The sequence below is a fragment of the Psammomys obesus genome, unplaced genomic scaffold (genome assembly GCF_907164565.1).
Source record: "Psammomys obesus unplaced genomic scaffold, mPsaObe1.curated_primary_1811, whole genome shotgun sequence".
In the NCBI taxonomy this organism is placed as follows: domain Eukaryota; kingdom Metazoa; phylum Chordata; class Mammalia; order Rodentia; family Muridae; genus Psammomys; species Psammomys obesus.
In genome coordinates this window covers 51,671,185-51,691,897 of record NW_026585644.1, presented here as the reverse complement: position 1 = coordinate 51,691,897, position 20,713 = coordinate 51,671,185, and the positions used below count along the sequence as shown (strand labels likewise).

Sequence of the window (20,713 nt, the reverse complement as noted above, 5' to 3'; positions counted from 1 at the left end):
CAAAGAAAAAAAGTTAGTATACATGTGTGGCCAGAAAAGGGTTCTGGATCCCCTAGATCTGTGTGGTGACTGTGAGCTATCTCATATCAGTATAGGAACTAAACTTAGGCCCTGGAAAAAACAGCAAGTGCACTTAAAAAGTTCCCTGCCATATTTTGACAATTAACTATGAAACACAATTTTATTTCAACATTACAAACATAATAAAAATCCAAACTATTATAGAATTCAAAAACACAATTAACAGGAATTTGCCAAAAGTAGTCTTAAACTTTTAAAAACAAAAGAAGGCATGGTGGTATACATCTGTGATCCCAGTGCTCATGGAGGCAGAGTCAGGCGGATCTCTGTGAGTTAGAGGACAGCCATGGTTATACAGAGAAACCTTGTCTTGAAAAAACCCCAAAAAATCAAAGCAACAAAAATCTCTTGGTAGCATCTGCAGACCTTTTTATCGGTGGTACAAATAACCAGTTTTGGTGTTAGATTGAAGCGGAACATAGGACTTTTTGCTTATGATCACAATCAAAAATATTTCAGAACATTACTTTTACATTCAGAATCGTACCGTATTTTTATGAAGCGGTGTTTATGAAAAGCTGCAACACCATTAGCTGCGTCATACAGAGCATCTCTAGTTCATTTGAAAACCACAGTTTGAGGTTCAAATCACTGACTTCATAACTGGTTCAAATAGCAACCCATAAAAACAATTCACTCCCTTCCTCTACTCCCTCCACTTGATGGTTTTTATTTTGAAACAGTCTTATTTTACAGCCAAAGCCGACTTCGATTTTTCAGCAATCCTCCTGCCTCAGCCTTCCAACAGAGAAGATTACAAGTGTGGCACTGTTTGGCCACACTGTTAATTTTTACCTCTTAATTTATGCTTCCTTAGTCTGATCTTGGGGAATTATTGGCAACTGAGGGGGGAAAAATCTAGAATTTTAATCCCATCAAAGTAAGAGTTAAAACAAACATGTTTGTATTATCTGATTCTCAGTCCATATGCTTACGGAATGATATGAGAATCATAAAAATTGTATTTAAATGGCTAAGCTTAATAATAATTACTAAAGAATTCACTGCTTCTATAAAAATGAACACATACATTTACAAGTTATTCAAAAGGAAAATCTGTCTCTTAGAATTGCTTTAAGTAAGGCAGCAAATTCATTAAAACTCCCAATACTGTGGTCCACTGGTTTACTTTCATTTTACTTTTAGAAATATCCTAATCTGCAGCTGTAAGTTTGTAATCAGATGTGTACCTAATCCTTAACATCACCACCAACTGCTGAATTATATATTTGTGTGCGGTACTGTGTTGCAGTATGACAAACACTGGCAGTTGGTAACCGGGATGAGTTCATTGATACTTGTCACTAGGCCCTCCCCATTCTGATGATTGTATCATTCTAAAGTTCCTATAACTGCTCTTTGCTCTTAATGTCTAATGGCAGTTTAACGTAACCATCAGGAAATTGAGTCTATGATGGACACATGAATTCGGGAGTTTTAGTTCTACAGCCCAACATGATGCATAAACAATCCTTGTAAAACAAAAGTAGTATTTCCCCACCACTATTTAAGACTCTTCAGTGCCTCCAATCTTATAGAAGCACAAGCCATGGCTTCTAAGTCCTGGATCGAAATCCCTCTATGCCAGTTGTGTGATCCTGAGAAAGCTACTTTAAAGTTTACTTTTCTTCTTGTTTTAATTTTTTTTAATTTTGACACAGGGTTTCTCTCTGTAGCCCTGGCTGTCCTGGACTCACTTTGTAGATCAGGCTAGCTTCCAATTCAGAGATCACCCTGCCTCTGCCTCCTGAGTGCTGGGATGAAAGGTGTATGCCACTATGAATGGCTTTTTATTTTTTAAGTGTGAAAACATCTCAAAAGGACTGAATGAGCTGCTGCTGCAGGCACTGCACTCACCATCACTGCATAAAAGAAGTAGTTCATATTCCTTACGCTGCACACTGTAAGCCTCTGCAAACAAGAGCCTTGTCTACACGACAACCAGCCATACCTGCATGGTCCTTTCCTACACACCTTGGCTGCAAATATGCTTGGAGACTTCCCAGCAGTGACCAGATTAACTTCCTTTTTTCCCTTTTTTTTTTTTTTTTTTTTTTGTTTTGTTTTGTTTTTTTTCCCCAGACAGGCTTTCTCTGTGTAGCCTTAGCTGTCCTGAAACTCTGCTCTCCCACAGAGCCTGCCTCTTGCTCCCAAGTGCTGGGATTAAAGATGTTCAACACCACTGACCAGCCAAACAGCAGATTTTTCTTTTTCTTTCTTTCTTTCTTTCTTTCTTTCTTTCTTTCTTTCTTTCTTTCTCTCTCTCTCTCTCTCTCTCTCTTTCTCTCTCCTTCCTTCCTTCCTTCCTTCCCTCCCTCCCTCCCTCCCTCCCTCCCTCCCTCCTTTCCTTCCTTCCTTCCTTCCTTGGAACATGCTATTGGGGTTCAAACCCAGGGTTCTTTCAATGGGAAGAAAACACTCTATTTTTTAAGCAATACCTCTGGCAAAAATGTTTCTGAGAGCAGGGTGGCCTGCAAATCTCAAAAGCACCTAAGACAGTCCCCAGCATGATGTAGTAACTCAATATTTCTTGTGTTTTTTTTTTTTTCTGAAGCTCTCCAGAAACAATTTAAAGGGGGAAAAGGGGGAACAAATTTTCTCAGTTTATAAATATGCTCTAGCTAACCAAATTCAAATATAGTTTCTTAAAACTTTTAAAAGTTCTTATGTTTTCCCTCTTAAAATTCAGGAGAATTTTGTGTTCAGGTCCAGAACAGGCCTAGAGGTGTGTTAGGCTGGAATACCAGCACATTCCTCACCTAGCTCACTGTAGGTTAACACTCCTGAGCAAGTGATTAAAGGAAGAAGCTGCTGGTAGAACAGAGGCGAGGTAGGACACATGCCAGCCATCCAAGAAGGAACGCACCTATGCTCCAGTAGGACAACAGTATGGAACTTAGAAGTGTCTCCAGGAAGAAACCAAATTTCAATGGAATGAAACAAAAGCAAGAAGAAATTCTCAGAATTCACAAAATGTATGTCTCAAAATCTAGATGACTGAGCTTGATGGTAAGATACAGAAAGTACTCAGGATACAGAGATAACGGCGGCTCAGCAATGCCTAAAGGTAAAGAGAAATCCCATCTATCCATGCATGAAACAGGAGTGGACACCTGCTTTATTGGAGGCAGAGAATTGTCAGAAACTCACCCCCACCCACTACATAACTTTGCAACGTTCTCGATAAAGCTTCTCCCTCCATTATTCTTATAGGAAGCACAACATCGGTAAATACAGCTTTGTAAGCTTTAAAGACAAAATATCTGACAATAGAAAGGCTTCTTTGTGAGGTTTTTTCCTTTGTAAAAGCCATGGAAATGTTTAAGAATTGAAATAGCAACACTACAAAAACTCTATACTACAAAAACAAAAACAGCAAAAAATAGGTACTAACTAGCCTTAATCATGAGCAGGGCGTAAAGTTCTAGTACTGAGAGTTCTGCTCAGAAGTATGGAGGCTTTGACCCTCAGCACTTCCAGAAAGAAACAAACCACTGGATTTGTTTTTACAACATAAAATAATTCCCTAAATTCTGAGGCTGCTAGAGAAAAAAGTGGGACAAACACCTTAAGCTACAGGTATAGATAAGGACTCCAGTGACAAAGGAAAAAAGACAAACCAATAAGACAAAAGAGAACTAAGGAAATCAAACAACTTCTTTCTGCACAGCAGATGAAACAACTAATTCTGAGTGGAGACAGGATAAAAGAGGATATTTTCCAGATATACATAAAAGGAATTCATTCCTAGTATATCCAAATAACTTCAAAAAGAAAAAAAAAAGTAGCAAACAATCAGATTTAAAAAGAAAAAGAAAAAAGGCCGAGGAAGGCTGGGAATCTGTCTTGTACAGTTTTTGCCTACCAAGAATGAGGCCCCCAGCTTCATGGTGCATTCCTGCTATCCCAATATTCTGGAGGTGGAGGCAGAAGGACCACAAGTTTAAGGTCATCTTTAACTACAAGGCAAGTTAAGAGGTCAGCTGGGCTTCCTGGGACTCTCTTGGTTAAGAGCTATTATTAAAATCACCATGGAAATTCCCCAAAAGACTAAAGACAAAATTTTGTATAACCTGGCTATAACACCTCAGGGTTTATACCCAAAGGACTTGATATCTTCCTACTGAGATACTTGTTCATTACTGCTGTATTCACAGTAGCAAAGAAATAGAATCAACTAGATGTCCACCAGGTGAGTTGATAATGAAAATGTGGCACATATACAACAGAGTTTTACTCAGCAGCGAAGGAAAATAAAATGACGCACCTTGAGGAAAACAGATGGAAGTAGAAAAATACTCTCTTAAGTGAGGTAGTAACCCTGGCTCAGAAAGACAGAAGAGCATGTTCACTTCCAGTGAAGCTTAGCTTCTTCTCATCTTCCTATGTGTGTGTATCTTGTGAGAACTGAGGCAGGTAGATGCTGGGATACTGGGAAGGGTGCCACGAGGAGGGCAAGAGTAGTTCTAAGGAAGAGTGATCGAGAGGGTAATAAACACATGTGACATCAGCATAAAGGGTGATGAGCAGGCTGTGCTTACACGGCCTTCAATCTCAGCATTGGCAGGCAGAGGCTGGTGGTAACCTGTGAATTTGGGGCTAGTATGGTCTACCTAAGAGTTTCAGGACAACCAAGGCCATAGAGACTGTTTCAAAAAACAATTAAACAACAACAAAAAATAAAAGAAAGGGGGAATACTGGGGATGGAAGAGTTAGGTGAGGCTGGGAGACAAAGGCCGGCAAGGGAAGATCAATCAAAATCCACTAAATATAAAACTGCCATAAAAATTAAAGTGGAGGGCAGGACCCCCCAAATTCCTTTAAAAGATGACAATTTACTAGCCCAGATTAAAGCCTTTCAGGCTTAAGCTATAAAGAATAATCTAAATTATATCTTAATCTAAGCGATGGCAAAATTCTTTAGGAAAGGGTCACAGGTATTTTATGATCAGTTGGCAAAATCAAAGGAGTACTATGTAGGCCCCTGCTGCAGCTAATCCTTCTGCTATAAGATTCTATATCTCAAAATATTATTGTTAGTTTTATTTTTCTTCAACCATTTCATAAATGTCACATTATCATGGGCCACATAAAAGTAACTCCAATGATATAACTAAGAAATGACACTTTCAAGAAAAAAATGTGCTTAAAAACAATGTACAAAACACCTGTACATTATGAGTTACTAGAGAAAAAGATGTACATATACATTATACCAAATGTTGGTAAAATGACTTTTACTTTGTCTTTAGAAATTTATTCTTTAATCTTCTACAATTAGAAAAATTAAAACTCCTGAATTTTAACCTATGCTTTATGATCCAACAGGATGGTTTTCATACATACCTTTAAGAGTTTGCACTTGACTTTGCTTGAGAACAGAGCTGCAGTAGTGAGGTGATAAAGAGCCACTAAAAATAGGGAGGAAAGACAGGTGTGCTTATAAATCTTGTTTCATTTTCTATAGAACCTAGCCACAAATGCATCTCATATGCACATGAAAACCACAAATAATTGTCAGCCTGTTTACCTTGCTCACTTAAGAAAGAGTGCTCTAAGGCAGAAAGTGCACAAACGTCAAAATTAAAATACTCATTTGGGGGCTGGAGAGATAGATGGCTCAGCAGTTAACAGCACTGTCTATCTACTCTTCCAGAGGTCCTGAGTTCAATTCCCAGAAACCACATGGTGGCTCCCAAACACCTATACAGAGACCTGGTGCCCTCTTCTGGCATGTAGGTGAACGTGCAGATAGAGTACTCATCTACATAATACAAATAAATAAATTTTTAAAAGATTACATTTGGTTATTGTTAAGAAAAATACTTTATAGCAGGGCAGTGGTAGCTCATGACTTTAATTCCAGAACTTTGGGAGGCAGAGGCAAGTGGATCACTATGAGTTCAAGGCCAGCCTGGTCTATACAGAGTTCAAGGACAGCCAAGGACAGGTACCTTGTCTCGAAAAATCACAAAAGGAAGAAAAAAAAAAACTACCATCTTATTTCTTAATTTCTTCATTAATAAGACGGAAACAGTTAAGATTTTTTTGTACCAGTTACATAATAATGTACTTTAAATGCCTTGAACAATAAATATATAAGAATTTGGTTTTATATTGGATATTTAAGTTTCACATAATACTAACAGTTTCTAGTTTAACACTAAGAATTTATCAAAACAAGTGTTTAAGAAAAATTCTATATAATAATGCCACAGAGTTAAGTTCCCAGGTTTTTTTAGTATAGAAATTATACTTTTGGGGGAGGTAGGTTATATTTGTGATAGTAAAGAATAATTTTTTAAAATAATATTAAAACCTTTGTTTGCTTGTTTTTTGAGAGAGAAACCAGTTTCTCTGTGTAGCCCTGGCTGTCCTGGCCTTGCTTTCTTTGTAGACCAAGATGTCCTCACATACAAAGCAATCCACTGGCCTCTGCCTCCCAAGTGTTGGAATTAAAGGCATGTGTCACCACTGCCTGGTTTGAATTTAATTTTTAAATATTAAAAGTGCCTTGAAAGGGATCAACTTAAAACATAAAGGAGGCCAACCACAGTCGTTCAGGAATCAAAAGATTCCTGAATTTGGGTAGGTGAAACAACTGAAATGAGCTCAAGGCTGGCTTGGGTTACACAGGGAGCTTCAAGCCAGCCTGGGCTGAGTGGTGGTTTGAATGAAAACAGCCCCCGTGGACTCATATATTTGCATGTTTTGTCCCCAGTCGATAACTGTTTGGAAAGGATAAGGAAGTGTGTCCCTGTTAGAGTAGGTGTGTCATTAGGAGTGGGCTTTGAGGTCTCAAAGGCCCATTCCAGGTAAAGTTCTCAGCTATTACTCTCATGCCATGTTCCCTGCCATGATGATAGACTAACCATTTGAGCTTGAAAGCCAGACTCCATTTAAATGCTTTCTTTTCTAAGAGCTGCCTTGGTCACAGTATGGTATCTCTTCACAGCAATACAACAATGACTAAGATAGCATAAGACACATCTCACCAAAATAAAATGAAATGAAGCAAAACAAAACAAATAAAAAAGAAACCTAAAGGGTGTATCAAAAGTGTTATGATTACAAACTATGAATCATCTTATTAAAAAATTTTAAGCCAGGCACAGGTAGTGCATGCCAGTAATCCCAGCACTCAGGGAGACAGAGGAAAGTGGGTCGCTGTGAGTTCGAGGCCAACCTGGTCTACAAAGTGAGTCCAGGACAGCCAAGGCTACACAGAGAAACCTTGTTTCAAAACAACCAAAAAAAGAAATTAAAAAAAAAAAGAAATAATAAGTAAATAAAAGATAAAAGAAAAACAAATAACATTTAAATAAATTTAAAAACTTTTAAAATTTAATTTACTGTGTCATTATGAGCATGCAATTAAAATGAGTTAATCTTTTTGCAACTGGTCACACAACTTTATTTCTAACCTCATTCTTATTATTTTATTATTATTTTCTTATTGTTATTTATTATTATTTCTGACTTTATTTCTAAGAATTTATATTCAACTACCCAGCATTTTACTTTCTGGAAAAAAAAAAAGGAATTAACCAGGAGGAAAATACCTTAGGTTAATGCTATTCATAAATACGTCTCTATACAATGAAATAAACATACAAATAAAACAAGGTGCTACAACTTTGTTTTCTCTAGCTCACATACTAAATCTAAATCACAGAGGGCCCTTACCTTTGTGGAGAGGAAAAAGGTTGCTTCTTCAAGGCCTGCATGAGGTTGGGCTTATATTCTGGATCAACGCACCATAAGGAGCCTTTTCCATTAACCTAGAAAAAAGTGTGTAAGAATTAGCAGCCTGGAACTTTTACGTATCACACTGCCCTGAGAAGTGGTCCAAGAGAGAAAACCTCCCACCTGCTGTGTACATGACAAAGCTGCAGCCCGGGCGGTCCCTGCTCGCCTAGCATCTGCTGCAACACTCACTCCTGCTTCCTCCACCCCTAAAAAGTGGAACTGAGCTTCTAGACACGACTGATTGCAGTTACCATGAATTACATAAAACTTGCTCTAGCCACAGATGAGAGAGGTTCAAACTTATTTATACCCAGGCTTAAACTTTATTTGCTTATCTATGAGGACACAGACAGCCATGAGTGTGTGTGTGGAGGGGGGAGGGTCAGAGGAAAACTTCCAGGAACCACTGTTCTCCTTTTGCTGTGTGGATCTAAGAACTCAAAGTCAGGTTCCTCAAACTTGGCAGCAAGTACCTTTACCTTTTGAGCCATCTCGCTGACCCTATGTTTTTTACATTGCAAATATCTTAAAATTTAAGTTTTACTTCACAACTACATTAATGGTTCTTTGGAAAACAAATTCCCCCTACTCCTTCCTTGTATAAAATCATGTATCATTAAGGTTTAATGTAATTATCTCCACATTGCTTCCATTTTCTAAATTCTTTGCACAATATTAAGCAACTTTTCAGATCTTTTATCTCTGAATCATTTTCATTTTTATATAATGACATGATAAAAAAATATTGTTCCACAATTTTAAAAACTAAGATCTGGGGCAGGATGGTTCAACAGTTAAAAGCACTGTGTACTGTACTTGTAGAAGACCTAAGTTTGGTTCCCAGCACTTGTTATCAGGAGGCTCACAGCCACATTCAACTCCAGTTCCAGGAAATCTCTTATCCTCTTTGACCTCAGTTGGCACTCGTACACAGGTACGCATACACACATAATATGTAATTAAAAAAATTCTTAAAAACCCAAGATACTCATTACTACTTACTTACTGACTGGTCATGTGAAATTGGACAAATCTGAGAGTCAAACCTCTTACATTTTACCCACAAAATAAAGATCCAAGGTCATTTCAGTGAGTTGTAATAAGATTCAAATAAAGTAATTTATAGCCAATTGACATAGTTCAAAATAAATGAACATTAACTGGTTATTTTCAAATTGGCATAGGTTGTTTACTGAATGTTGGTAGAAGGGGATTAATGATATCAACAATAAGAACAAAACTAAACTTAAAAAAATGTTAGGTGGAAACAGTAAAGGCTGAAACTGACTGGAGGGGGTGGGAGCTGCTCACCTCCGGGCAAGTGTAGTCCCTGAGAACAGAACAGTATTACACACATGGCAGCTGAGAGGTGCAAGGAAGGGAACTTACACATCCTGTAGCACAGTCATATAGAGAGCACTGGGCTGAGCTACCAGGGGAGAATCTCGGGCCTTCAGTGGCAAGGTACCACAGAAAGGCATTAGGGCCAAGTGTGGCATAACAGAAGTACTTGGGAGGCAGAGCAGTACGACTGTCTCAAGTTCAAAGCCAGCTTGTTCTATACAGAGCTCTGTCCCAATCAGCACTACATAAAATGTGTGTGTGTCTGTGTCCTGTCTCGGAAACTGACAAACAAAAGTAACAACAACAACAACAACAACAAAACAAGCAACCAACAAGTTTTTCAAAGAAACATTAAGATTTGCAAATGTATTTTTAGATAAAGTGATAAAAGCTAACTTAGTTCTGTTACATCACTTAGACAAAATGGCAGACATGTTTTGACACTAAAACTACATGTCAACGTATCTTTTGTTTTGTGTACATCACTAGTTTTCATACACTGACCAACATACTTCTATTAATAACTACCCAGATTCTACCTTGGTATTCTAGAACACCTCCTTCAAAATGTTTGGTCCAAGTTTTGTTTTGAAATTCTATAGTAAGAAGACTGAAAATAGTTTCTGGTCAAAGTAGAAAAAGCTATTTCCTTGAAACAGCAAATTGTAAAAACTGAGAACTCATAGTTTAGGGCATTTAAGTATCCTGAGTACAGTTTCAAGTAACAGTCTGGCTTATGTTGCCATGGCAGCACTTTCTTTCACTGGGCTTGTTCATGAGCTATTAGTAACAAGAGCTAAAACTATGTATTTGCTCACTTACATTTTAGAGTCTATTAAGAATTTTTAATAATTCTATGTAAGAATAACTAATTCTTACATAGTTTTTGTTTAAATGATAAAACACAAATGGTTAGTTTTAGAAATACTGTTTTAAAATAAAGTGCCTAAATACTGACTGGAAAACAGAAAAATATGCATTTTCCCATTTACTATCCTGAATTTTAAAATTCTAAGAACAGTTTTAAAGGTTTTGTAGAAAGGACTATTGTTGGTATAATGTTCTTGCGGAATGTATACAATTTACTCTTGTTCATTCAAATGCTGATTTCTCTATACCACTATCTGGTTTCAATCTGGACACTGCATTGTGATGTTTATTCTAAGCATCACCTGTCTCAAGTCTGTGTAAACATGCCACCATTTTTTCTCAGTATTTTCAATAAAACAACCAGCCACAATGCTGAGCAATGGAAAGAAGAGGGTAAAACATCATGGTCTGGAGAGGAGAAGGAAGCAGAGGGGAGTGGGAGGAGTAGGAGAGCAGAGATGGGGAGGACAGGACTTGGAACCACAAGGAGAGATGAATCGGACCTAAGATATGACTAAAAGCAAGTATGATGTTGGAAATTCTGAATGGGAGGAAGCTATGCGGGCTTGGAGGTTTAGGATGGAGTAATAATCATTCACTGCCAGCACTGTGCCCTAGGTTAACTGAGTAAATGCTAATCTCTGTGTGGTGATTTGGGTATACAGCTAGTTTAGGAATAACCACTAATAACCCACAACAGACTATATTAAGGGCTAAGTTACAAAGATTGGTCTTAATAGGAGTTTTAAGTAATAACTTCAGAAAAGATACAGCATTACCATTTCTGAAATGTTATTATGTTCGTCTTCTACATTTTTTTGTTTTGTTTTGTGTAGTCTTGGTTGTCCTGTACTCATTCTGTAGGCCAGGCTGGCCTTGAATTCACAAAGATCCATCAGCCTCTGCCTACCTGAGTGCTAGGAGCCTTCTACATTTTAAGAGTTGTCTGTCTTGTCTAATCTAATGTATCTAATCTAATGTATCAATAAATCCACCGAATTAAAAATGTACTAAACTAGGGAAAATTTAATTCCATGTTTATGGACTAAAAATCCCAGTCATAATGTTCACTTATATTTAATAAAAATTTAGGAAAACATAAGCTTTGGATATTGGCTCGGATTGTAACTCAGTTATAGACACTTCCGAAGCATGTTCATTGGCTATAAGTTTGATCGCCAGACCTGGAGGAGGTGAAGGGGAGACACAGATTTGACCCTTGACACCTTGTAAAGTAATATGGATAATACAGGACAGAAAACTAAACCTTGCCTTTTGTGGGGAGAATTACATCTCTAGATAACATCAACTCAGAAAGGGCTGTCAGAAGTACCAAATTCAACTTCAATTTTCTGGAAGAATAACTTGTCTTCCACAATTACAAAGGAAAACGCATTCTGAGATACAGATTCATAAAAGCTTCAAAATCAAAACAAACAAACAAAATACCCCACTGAGGTGTAGTGGTGGAATAGGTGCTGGCATGAACATTAGGAGTTCAAGGTCATTTTTAGCTACCTATCACATCCCATTGGAGACCAGTTCGTGTTACATTAAGACCCGTCTCAAAAAAACAAAACAAAACAAAAAAAAAAAAAAAAAAAAAACAACCAACCAAACAAAAATTCCATATGCATTTTCCCTTTGGCCCTGAATGTAATAACCCTCCTAAATCTCTATCTTCAACATCAGCTGCTTCCTCTGGGGTTGAAACATTCCATTCTACAGAGAAGCCTGTTAAGACAAAAGTAAATTAAAACGAAAGTAGACTAAGACAAAAGTCAACTGTAACTAAAAATAGCTTCAGGAAGTCCATGAAACATACAGATTCACTAGGACCCTCCCTCCAACAGTAAACAATGAAGACTTCCAGAAGTCTCTCAGGCTAGACAAGTAGCAAAGCCTGGAGTCTAAGAGCAACAGAGACCAGCCGAGCTGCCTTGAAGACCAACTGAGTCACCTAAAAAGGACACACTCTGACCTGTTGATCTACCTGTAAGCTGTGCAGTGTGCTCCTGATTCTCAGCTTCTGTGAGCTGTCACCCATGCGGGGGTATGTTTTGGTGTCGGCACTGTCCTTGACTAATTTCTCCTCCTTTAAGTAATTCAAATAAAACCCACTGTTTCACTAAGTTGGGGTTTGTAATTACAGCTTCTTCTCTCCTACCCTTACTTGTGAAGTCTTGACAATTTCTGCTCCAGTTATTTTTATATCTTACTTTTCATGGACAGACTTTTTTTCCTTCTCAAACTCTACCGAAACTAGAGACAATATCCTCTCCCATCCATTCTCTAGCTCTTACCTCCTATTCCTTTCTGTAAACATTCCAATTGCTCAGATTGGCAGGTGTGGCAGCACAGGCCTGAAATCCTAGCATTTAAAGAGACAGAGGCAGGCAGATCAAGATCAAAAGTTCAAGCCTGGGACTGCAGAGATGGTTCAGTGCACTAGACACTCTTGCAGAAGACCTAGGATGACTTCCTAGCATCTGCTTACGACCAACCACCTTAACTCGAATTCCAGGGTATTTGATTCTCTGCAAGACTCCTGCATATACACAGTGCTTAAACATATATTTATTGCCATACACGTAAAATAAAATGGAATAGGTTGGGCATGGTGGTGTACACCATTAATCCCATCACTTGTGAGGCAAAGGCAGATAGATCTCTGTGAGATCTAGGCCAGTCCGAAACACATCTAGATCCACACACAGAAAGCAAAGAGCTCCCTTGAAACTGTAGGAGTCTTTTTGAAACCATAAAGCATACTCCCAGTAACACACTTCCTACAGCAAGGGCACATCTCTTAATCCTCTGCAAGCAATCACTAACTGAGAACCAAGTATTCAAATGCTAAGACTCACAGGGAACACCTCATTCAAATCACCACACCAACTCCACTGCCCCACAGCTCTCCTGAAGGGTGGAGTATGCCAGGATGGGGACTGTGATGCAGTATATTTAATCACACTGTGAACCCCAAGATTGTGTTGCTTACTGGAAAAACCGGTCACTAGTTATGGTGTGGCTCAACCCTAGCATGTATCTTTAATCCAAGAGCTTTCTGCTTGAATTAAATAAATTTAAGCCTAGGTCAAGAGGCAGAGCAAGTAACCAGTTGACAGGGAGTGAACATAAGAAAAAAACAGAGAGAGAGTAAGAGAAAGTCAGGATGGATAGAGAGAAATAGGACGTTTCTAGAAGGGAGGGACATTTAGTTTGAGCATTTTTGAGACTATATAGGGAAGGAGGCTTTCTCCTTTTGGGAAGTCAGCTAGCTGGGTGCTTTCTCCGCCTCTCTGAGCTAGCAGGATTTCACCTCAGCGTCTGGCTCCTGAGTATTTATTGGTAAACTCGAATGACTGAAATTTTGTTAAAAACAACACGGCTTACCCATGGAATCCTTTCTTCCATCTCCTATCTTTTTTTTTTTTTTTTTAACTCCCTTCCCCGACTGTTGTTCTTTTAGTGTTTTTCTTGGGTAATATCTTTCTCTCCTGGCTCCTGTAACCCTTAGTGGTTGCCAAGTGATGGTGGCACATTCCTCATATTGTGGTGACCCCCATTTATAAAATTATTTCATTGCTACTTCATAACTGCAATTTTGCTACTGTTTTGAATCATAATGTAAATATCTAATATATAGGATGTCTGATATGCTACCCTTGTGAAAGGGTTGTTCAATCCCTAAAGGGGTCTTGACCCACAGTTTGATAACTGTTGTATTATGCAAATCAAGGAAAAATGAATTTCTTTTTCTTTTTAAGTTTTATTTAGTTAGTTTATGAGTGCTCTACCTGCATGTACACCTGCATGCCAGAAGAGGGCACCAGATCTCATTATAGATGGTTGTGAGCCACCATGTGGTTGCTGGGAATTGAACTCAGGACCTCTGGAAGATCAGACAGTACTCTTAACCATTGAGCCATCTTTCCAGCCCAGAAAAATGAATTTCTAAAGCTATTCTTTATATACTTCAACCTGATGAGAAATGAAGAATAAATTAGGATCCTTGAGAATGTATAGGTATTTTATTTCCTAGATTCTAACCTTGGTTTTTGCAGGCTAGGGTCAAATGATTTTACCTATCTGGGTCTCATTTTCTGGTTATGAAATAAAATAGTTCACCAGGATAAAGTATAAACTTCAAACTTTATATCCAAGTAACCAGGCATCATGAGAAACAAGAACCAAGCTTAGAATCTGGGATCTTAGAACAAACTACAGTTTAAAAAGCTCTAGATTAAACAATTAGTTAGAAATCAGGTCTGGTCTTTAGAGTCTTTAGAGTCATTAGCATCCAAACACTATAAAATACTAAACTAAAAAGACAAAAGTGAAAAAAAAAAAGTTACAAAATGTTTAAAAAGTTAATAGTTACGGGGGCTGGGCATTGGTGGTGCATGCCTTTAATCCTAGTGGCTGGGAGCCAGAAGCAGGTGGAGCTCTGCGAGTTCAAGGCCAGCCCTAGTTCCAGTACAGCCAGAAGTACACAGGGAAACCCTGTCTTAGAAACCATTTAAAAAAAAAAAAGTTAATAGTTAAAAAAATAATAATAATCCAGGCAAGTATGAACATAGCTTTATATATTATGCAAATCAAGGAAAATTACTTTCTAAAGCTATTCTTACCTTGTAATACAATGTCAAAACAAGTCAACAGACTTAGACATGAGACAAGTATTACTTATTAACTGCTGAAACCCTGTATCTTTATTAAAACCATATCCATGTGTGGTACTAAATATAATTCTCTTTTAATAGAGAACCCAGGATATGTTTAGAACAACAATGCACTATCATTCACAAATGAAATAAAGGAAAACCTTATCACACCCTTTACCTCAAAACTGAAGCCTTAGTTACTTAGGACATTCATCAGCCTTCACAACTTTCATTGTAGGTACTGCCTGCAATTCTCACGTGTACAGAACACTGCTTTATATACCTCCTATAACTACAGAAAACTGCTTCTATTTTTTTGTAACACATCTAAAAAAAATAGAACGAGAAAAAACAAATTTAAAAAATCCTATCATTTCCTTTAATGTAAATGAGCTACAGTTTCATTATGAGGTAGACTGTTACACTGAATAAACAGGGTATATATACTGTGTGGTGGGAGAAATGGGTGGGGCAGGGTGTGGGGGAATTTCCTCAATGGGGCTAAAGATGGATCAGTGCTTAAAAGCACCAATTGCCCCTTCCAGATAAGTCAGTTCAGGTCCTAGCACCCATATAAGGCAGTTCACAAACGCCTTTTTTCAACTCTAGCTCCAGGGAATTTGACATCCTACTATGACATCTGAAGACACTGTAATAATGTGCAAAGCCCAACACACAACACAATTAGAATAAGTAATTTTATTTATTTGGTGGTGGTGGTACATGCCTTTAATCCCAGTACTTGGGAGGCGGGAGGCAGGTGGATCTCTTTGAGTTCAAGGCCAGCTGGTCTTCAGAGTGAGTTCCAGAACTGCCAAGGCTACACACAGAAAAACCCTGTCTCAAAAAGCCAAAAAGCCAAATCAATCAATCAATCAATCAATCAATCAATCAATCAATCTCTTAAGAATGAGGCACACACATCGTAATAAAAGTAGCAGCTTAGATGGAGATGGTTGGAGGACAGCCTGCCTAACATAGGACTCAAGGCCCTAGGTTCAAATCTTGATAAGGGTAGGTGTGGGTGACAGGGTGGGGAAGAATATTAAGAATAACCCAGTTGCGGAAGGTAGACTGAACGCAATTTTAGTAAGTTTATTTCACCAGGAAGGAATTTTAAAGCATCCTAAATTAAAGCAAATGAAGAAATATTAACCACAAGCTAGTTGGACCTGGCTCTGTTTCCCTTGGTTTCCTGGTATTTTAAGGGACCTGCACCACACAGAGCAATGTTTATGAACACTGACCTTGCCATGGCTTCTTTCCACTTTCTGGAAACATTTATTCAGGGATAGGTTATGCCGAACAGAATTCTTCCAGCCTGTAGGTGCGGTGGCGAAGTATGGGAACCGATCCAGAATCCAGCTATAAATTTCTTTGACAGGCAAACACTTATTTGGAGAGTGTTCAATCGCCATATAAATGAGAAGACTAAAGGAGTAGGGGGGCTTTGAAGTTGCTGATTTTTTTTCTGGGTTCTGGTAGCATGATGGTCCAAAGGACGGCATATCATCTCCCTCTATGTCATACAATGGGCTAACCATTGGAAGACCTTCACTCCCAAGCCTGAGGTTTGTAAGCAGATTACTACTCTCATGGAGCCAGTTCAAGTTTGTTAGCTCATCATCTGCCGAGTCACTGCCCACCAGCGTGGCCTTTGGCCTAGCAGCATCGCCAGCTTCAGGCAAGCTTCCCATTTTGTAAATCTGACTCAGTCCTGCAACCTTCTCAGCTCCAGGGGTCTCAGCTCTCTTATCTGGAGTCATTCCAATTACTGGACCCATTTATTCATACAATTCTGTAATAAAAACAAATTATCAATTAATATAAACCTTAAACTCTGGGAAAAGCAAATAAACACTTACATATATACATCCAAAAACAAGTAAAATCTGAAGTCAATTATGCCACTAAACAAACAAATATATTTGGCATCTTTTGAGACAGGGTCTCTCTTTGTAGTCTTGGCTGTCCTGGAACTCACTATGTAGACCAGCTGTGCAGCTCCCCAAATAATATTTAAATACAATATAGTTTTGACAGTTATAATGTATACAAAGTAGTGCTTTATGTCATTTGAAATAATAAACAGTAAACAAAACATAACTTTATTGCATCATATATATGGGTGATAATAACTAAATTAAATAACATAGCTTAAATCGTAAGGCTTCCAGTCCACAATAACCAGTAGTAGTTATGACAACACAGGAGAACTGGTGGGATGGCTCAGTGGACAAAGATTATTCACTCCCAGCCTGACAACTTGAGTTCAACTCCCACAGCCCATCATGCAGAAGAAAACAAATGCCTTTAAGTTGTCTTCTGACCTCCACAGGTACATGGTGGCACGCAGTATGTAGCTGTTTCCATACATAAATAAATTTAAGGAACAGATGGTATCACGACTTTATAATTTATCCTAAATATCTATATTTTAATGTAATAATCACACATACTGCTCAATCCTTAAAATACTCAAATTTAAAACAATATTTAAACAATAATTCTAATTCCAAGTAAATCTTCAAATCTTAAATATTTACTACACACACACAAAATAAACCATTTCTTGGCTTGGAAAGATGGCTTAGTATAAGAGCACTTGTTGTTCTTGAAGAGGACCTGGGTTAAATTCTCAGCACTCACATGGCAACTCACAATCATCCCTAATTCCAGTTCTAAAGGATCTAATGCTTTCTCCTAACTTCTGTGAGTTCAAGGCACATGGTACACATACATACATGTAAGCAAAGCATTCATACACATAAAAATTAAAAAAGTAAAGTAAACCAGTTTTGTTTTTATGTATCCTACCAAAAGAAACATTTTTTTCAAGTTATTTTTGACAGAAAAATTATATGAAGTTGCACATGTATACACTGTGGAATGATTAAAATAGGGTAATTAGCAGCGCATGATTGTGCATTGCTATATAACCTCCCGTTCAGAATGTAGGGTAAGATGAGAACTCCAGGTTCAAGACTTGCCAAGCTAGTCTACATGGCAAGTTCTAGATCAGCCAGGGCTATGTAATGAAACCCTGATGCAAAACACACACCAAAAAGGCCAACGGAGTAAGTCCCCTCATACGCTTATTTTTCTCTGTGGTAAGGTTATAAGGTGGAAAACTAGAATTTACCCCCCAGTATAACTGCAACTTTGTACCTTTGGCCCTTTCCCCTGCTATAGTACCTGATTATCACCAAGCTTTCTTTCTTCTACAGGTTCAAATATTTTGGAATGGAGTATAAATGGCAGCAAATATGCTTTAATGTTACAGGAAGCAAAGCAAGCAAAGTGGAAAACTCAAGGGTAACACTGAAGGCTGGCATTTTCTTAGCAAGATTGGGAGTCATTTCAAGATTGGCAGTGTTTTCAAGAAGAAACAAAGAACTGTATTTTTAATTATCATTCTACAGTGATAATTTACTGACACTCTACCCAAGCACTAAGTCTGCCACAGGAGAAATAAATGTCAATAGCAAAAACATGTGAGGAAACATTGAACTTCATTAGCAATCAAGAAAATCAAAAAATAAAATAAATGTGATATTAAATATTATATGGCACAGTCTATGGTGTATAGCAAGCACAGACAATAAAAATTAACATGTCAGTGCTGGAGGGATGGCTCAGTGGTTAAGAGCACTGGCTGCTCTTCTGGAGGACTCAGGTTCAATCCCCAGCACTCATATGGCAGCTCACTGCTGTCTGTATCTCTACCAATAATCATAAAATCAGATTAAATAAAATTTTAAAAACCCAAAAACACTAAAAGGAAATTATGTCATGTATATCTATAACCCCTCTACAACCTTCCCTCTTTGGCTTCCACTCCCACAAATATCCAAAGAATCATTAAAATTGGAAAATTTCTAACTTGCATGTTGTGCAATAAAGAAATTGCAGTTACCTATTCAATCTACTATTCAGTAGCCACTAAAGTTGATTTTCTGAAAAAAATAAATAAATAAAAAATAACTGAAACAAAAGAACTTGTAAAAACTAGAGGGAAGTATATTTTAAAAGTATATTTACTGTATGTTTAAATGTATATTTACTGTATATTTTAAAGTATGTTTTAAAATATATTTACTGAGGTGGTAATGGCCTTTATTAGTCTTTCAGTTTTTAATATATTTATTTTTATAGTTTAAACGTACGTTCAAGGTTTTTGAGAAAAATGCTGTGCTAGATTAATTTTGCTTGTAGAAGTTATTGAACACACACACAACAACTCACAGAACATCAGAAAACCCCAGGCCTACACAAAAGCCACCACTTACTTGATTAGAATAGCCTATTCTATCGCAAAGCTTAATCTATCACATGGATTAGTTCATCAGTAGAGATATTTTTTGTTTTGAAGTCATGGAGATTCTTCTCCTAAATATGCCTGTCCTCATAACCAATATCGCCAACTGGGCATGGAGGGCATGGAGGTCTTCCGAAAAGAGCACTACAATAACTGTTTCCCCATCTTCCTCATGAAGCAGCATTTATTTCCTTATTCTGCTCGTTTTGTGGACTGTATTTATGGCAGGACTCTGTCAATCAACTGTATCACTTAACAGAATCCTTCTTATCATGGGATTTAAGCAATTAAAATAACTTAAATCTCAAAACGTTTTATATTGTTATTAATGTAAAAATTCCTTATTGTCAGCTGTGCCCAATGCCAACATTTTCAGACATAAAAGAATTCGGCAGAGAGAGCCACATTCTGTAGAAAGAGCTCACAACTACCTGTAACGCAGTCGAGTGTTTAGGGCTGGAGAGATGGCAGAGGACCCAGGTTCACTTCCTAGCACCCCTTGGTAGCACAGCACCACACTGTCTATAACTAGTTCCAAGGGACCTGTAGCCACACAGACACACGTGCAGGCAAACCACCAACACACAGGAGATAATAAACTTTAAGATAACCTAGGAAATTTAGAAAGAAAGGATAAATTTATACTTATGAATACCATTCTCAGTAACAAAAGACAAAACATCAAATACAATATATGGCATAATGAAAACAGCTTTAAAAGAATGTAGATTATATTCCTTCGTATTCAACTCCTTAGAATCTACTGTCCTTTTTCGGAACTTTTACCAGGTTACAAAGTCCACCTATCGTCATGACACTTATGGCTGGGGATGATGACACACACCTCCATGTCCAGCACTCACAGAGCCGGAGGCTGGAGGATCTCTCCCTCTCCCTCCACCGCTTTCCAATCTCCAGATCATGATACAGCTCTCCAACATCTTGCCTGCAAGCTGCCATATGCACCACCACGATTCCACAAAGGACCTCTGAAAGTGTAAGCCAGGCCCAATTAAATCTTTTCATATGTAAATACTTGCAAGCAGGCAAGCTATTAATCAGACCTTACATGACTGTTTTGTTTAAACAGCTCCCAACATTCTCTTGGAAGAGTTGCCTTGGTCCTGGTGTCTCTTCATAGTAATAGAAGAGTGACTGAGACAGGGACCATAAGTTGCCCAGCTTTTCCTAGAGTTTTAACATATTTGAGGTTCTCCACAGTATGCATTCCATAATACCCAATTCTGAGATTAGAAGATAGATTTAAAATACCAAATGTAGGGGTTGAAGAGATAGCTCAGTGGTGAACTATTTTTACTGCTCTTAGAGTAGACTGAGTTTGGATCACAGTACACACATGGCACCTCACAACCAACTGTACCTCCAGTTACAAGGGATCCAATGTCCTCCTTTCATCTTCTTGGGATCTGAATTGTGTGGGACAATATATATACTCAGCTATACACATAAATACATAGAATAAATGAAATAGATTTTTAAATCCCAAGAAGTCTGTTTGACCATAATGCTACAAGATGTATCTAGGACAACTGAGGAATTTACAGTCTCTTAGGGATAATACTGCCTCTTGGTCAGATTTAGGTGACACAGCATGTGATCCATTGTCTCTGAACAACAACGAAATGGGTGCAGCTGCATTTTCTAGTTGAGAAATGAACAGCG

General features: G+C 37.9%; 1 protein-coding gene across 2 annotated transcripts in view; it reads right to left on the bottom strand.

Moving 5' to 3' along the window:
• Positions 1-20,713, bottom strand: part of Foxn2 (forkhead box N2) — a 56,255-nt gene that overhangs the window by 17,049 nt on the left and 18,493 nt on the right. Inside the window, exons 2-5 of one of the 2 annotated variants that reach the window (XM_055619566.1) lie at positions 19,875-20,019; positions 15,960-16,510; positions 7,769-7,863; positions 5,429-5,493 (exon numbers count right to left, since the gene is read on the bottom strand). In XM_055619566.1, the coding sequence (XP_055475541.1) occupies positions 5,429-5,493; positions 7,769-7,863; positions 15,960-16,496 (697 nt within the window). In that variant the 5' untranslated portion in view covers positions 16,497-16,510; positions 19,875-20,019. The remainder of the gene's footprint in view (positions 1-5,428; positions 5,494-7,768; positions 7,864-15,959; positions 16,511-19,874; positions 20,020-20,713) is intronic. The other variant, XM_055619561.1, reaches the window with a different exon arrangement.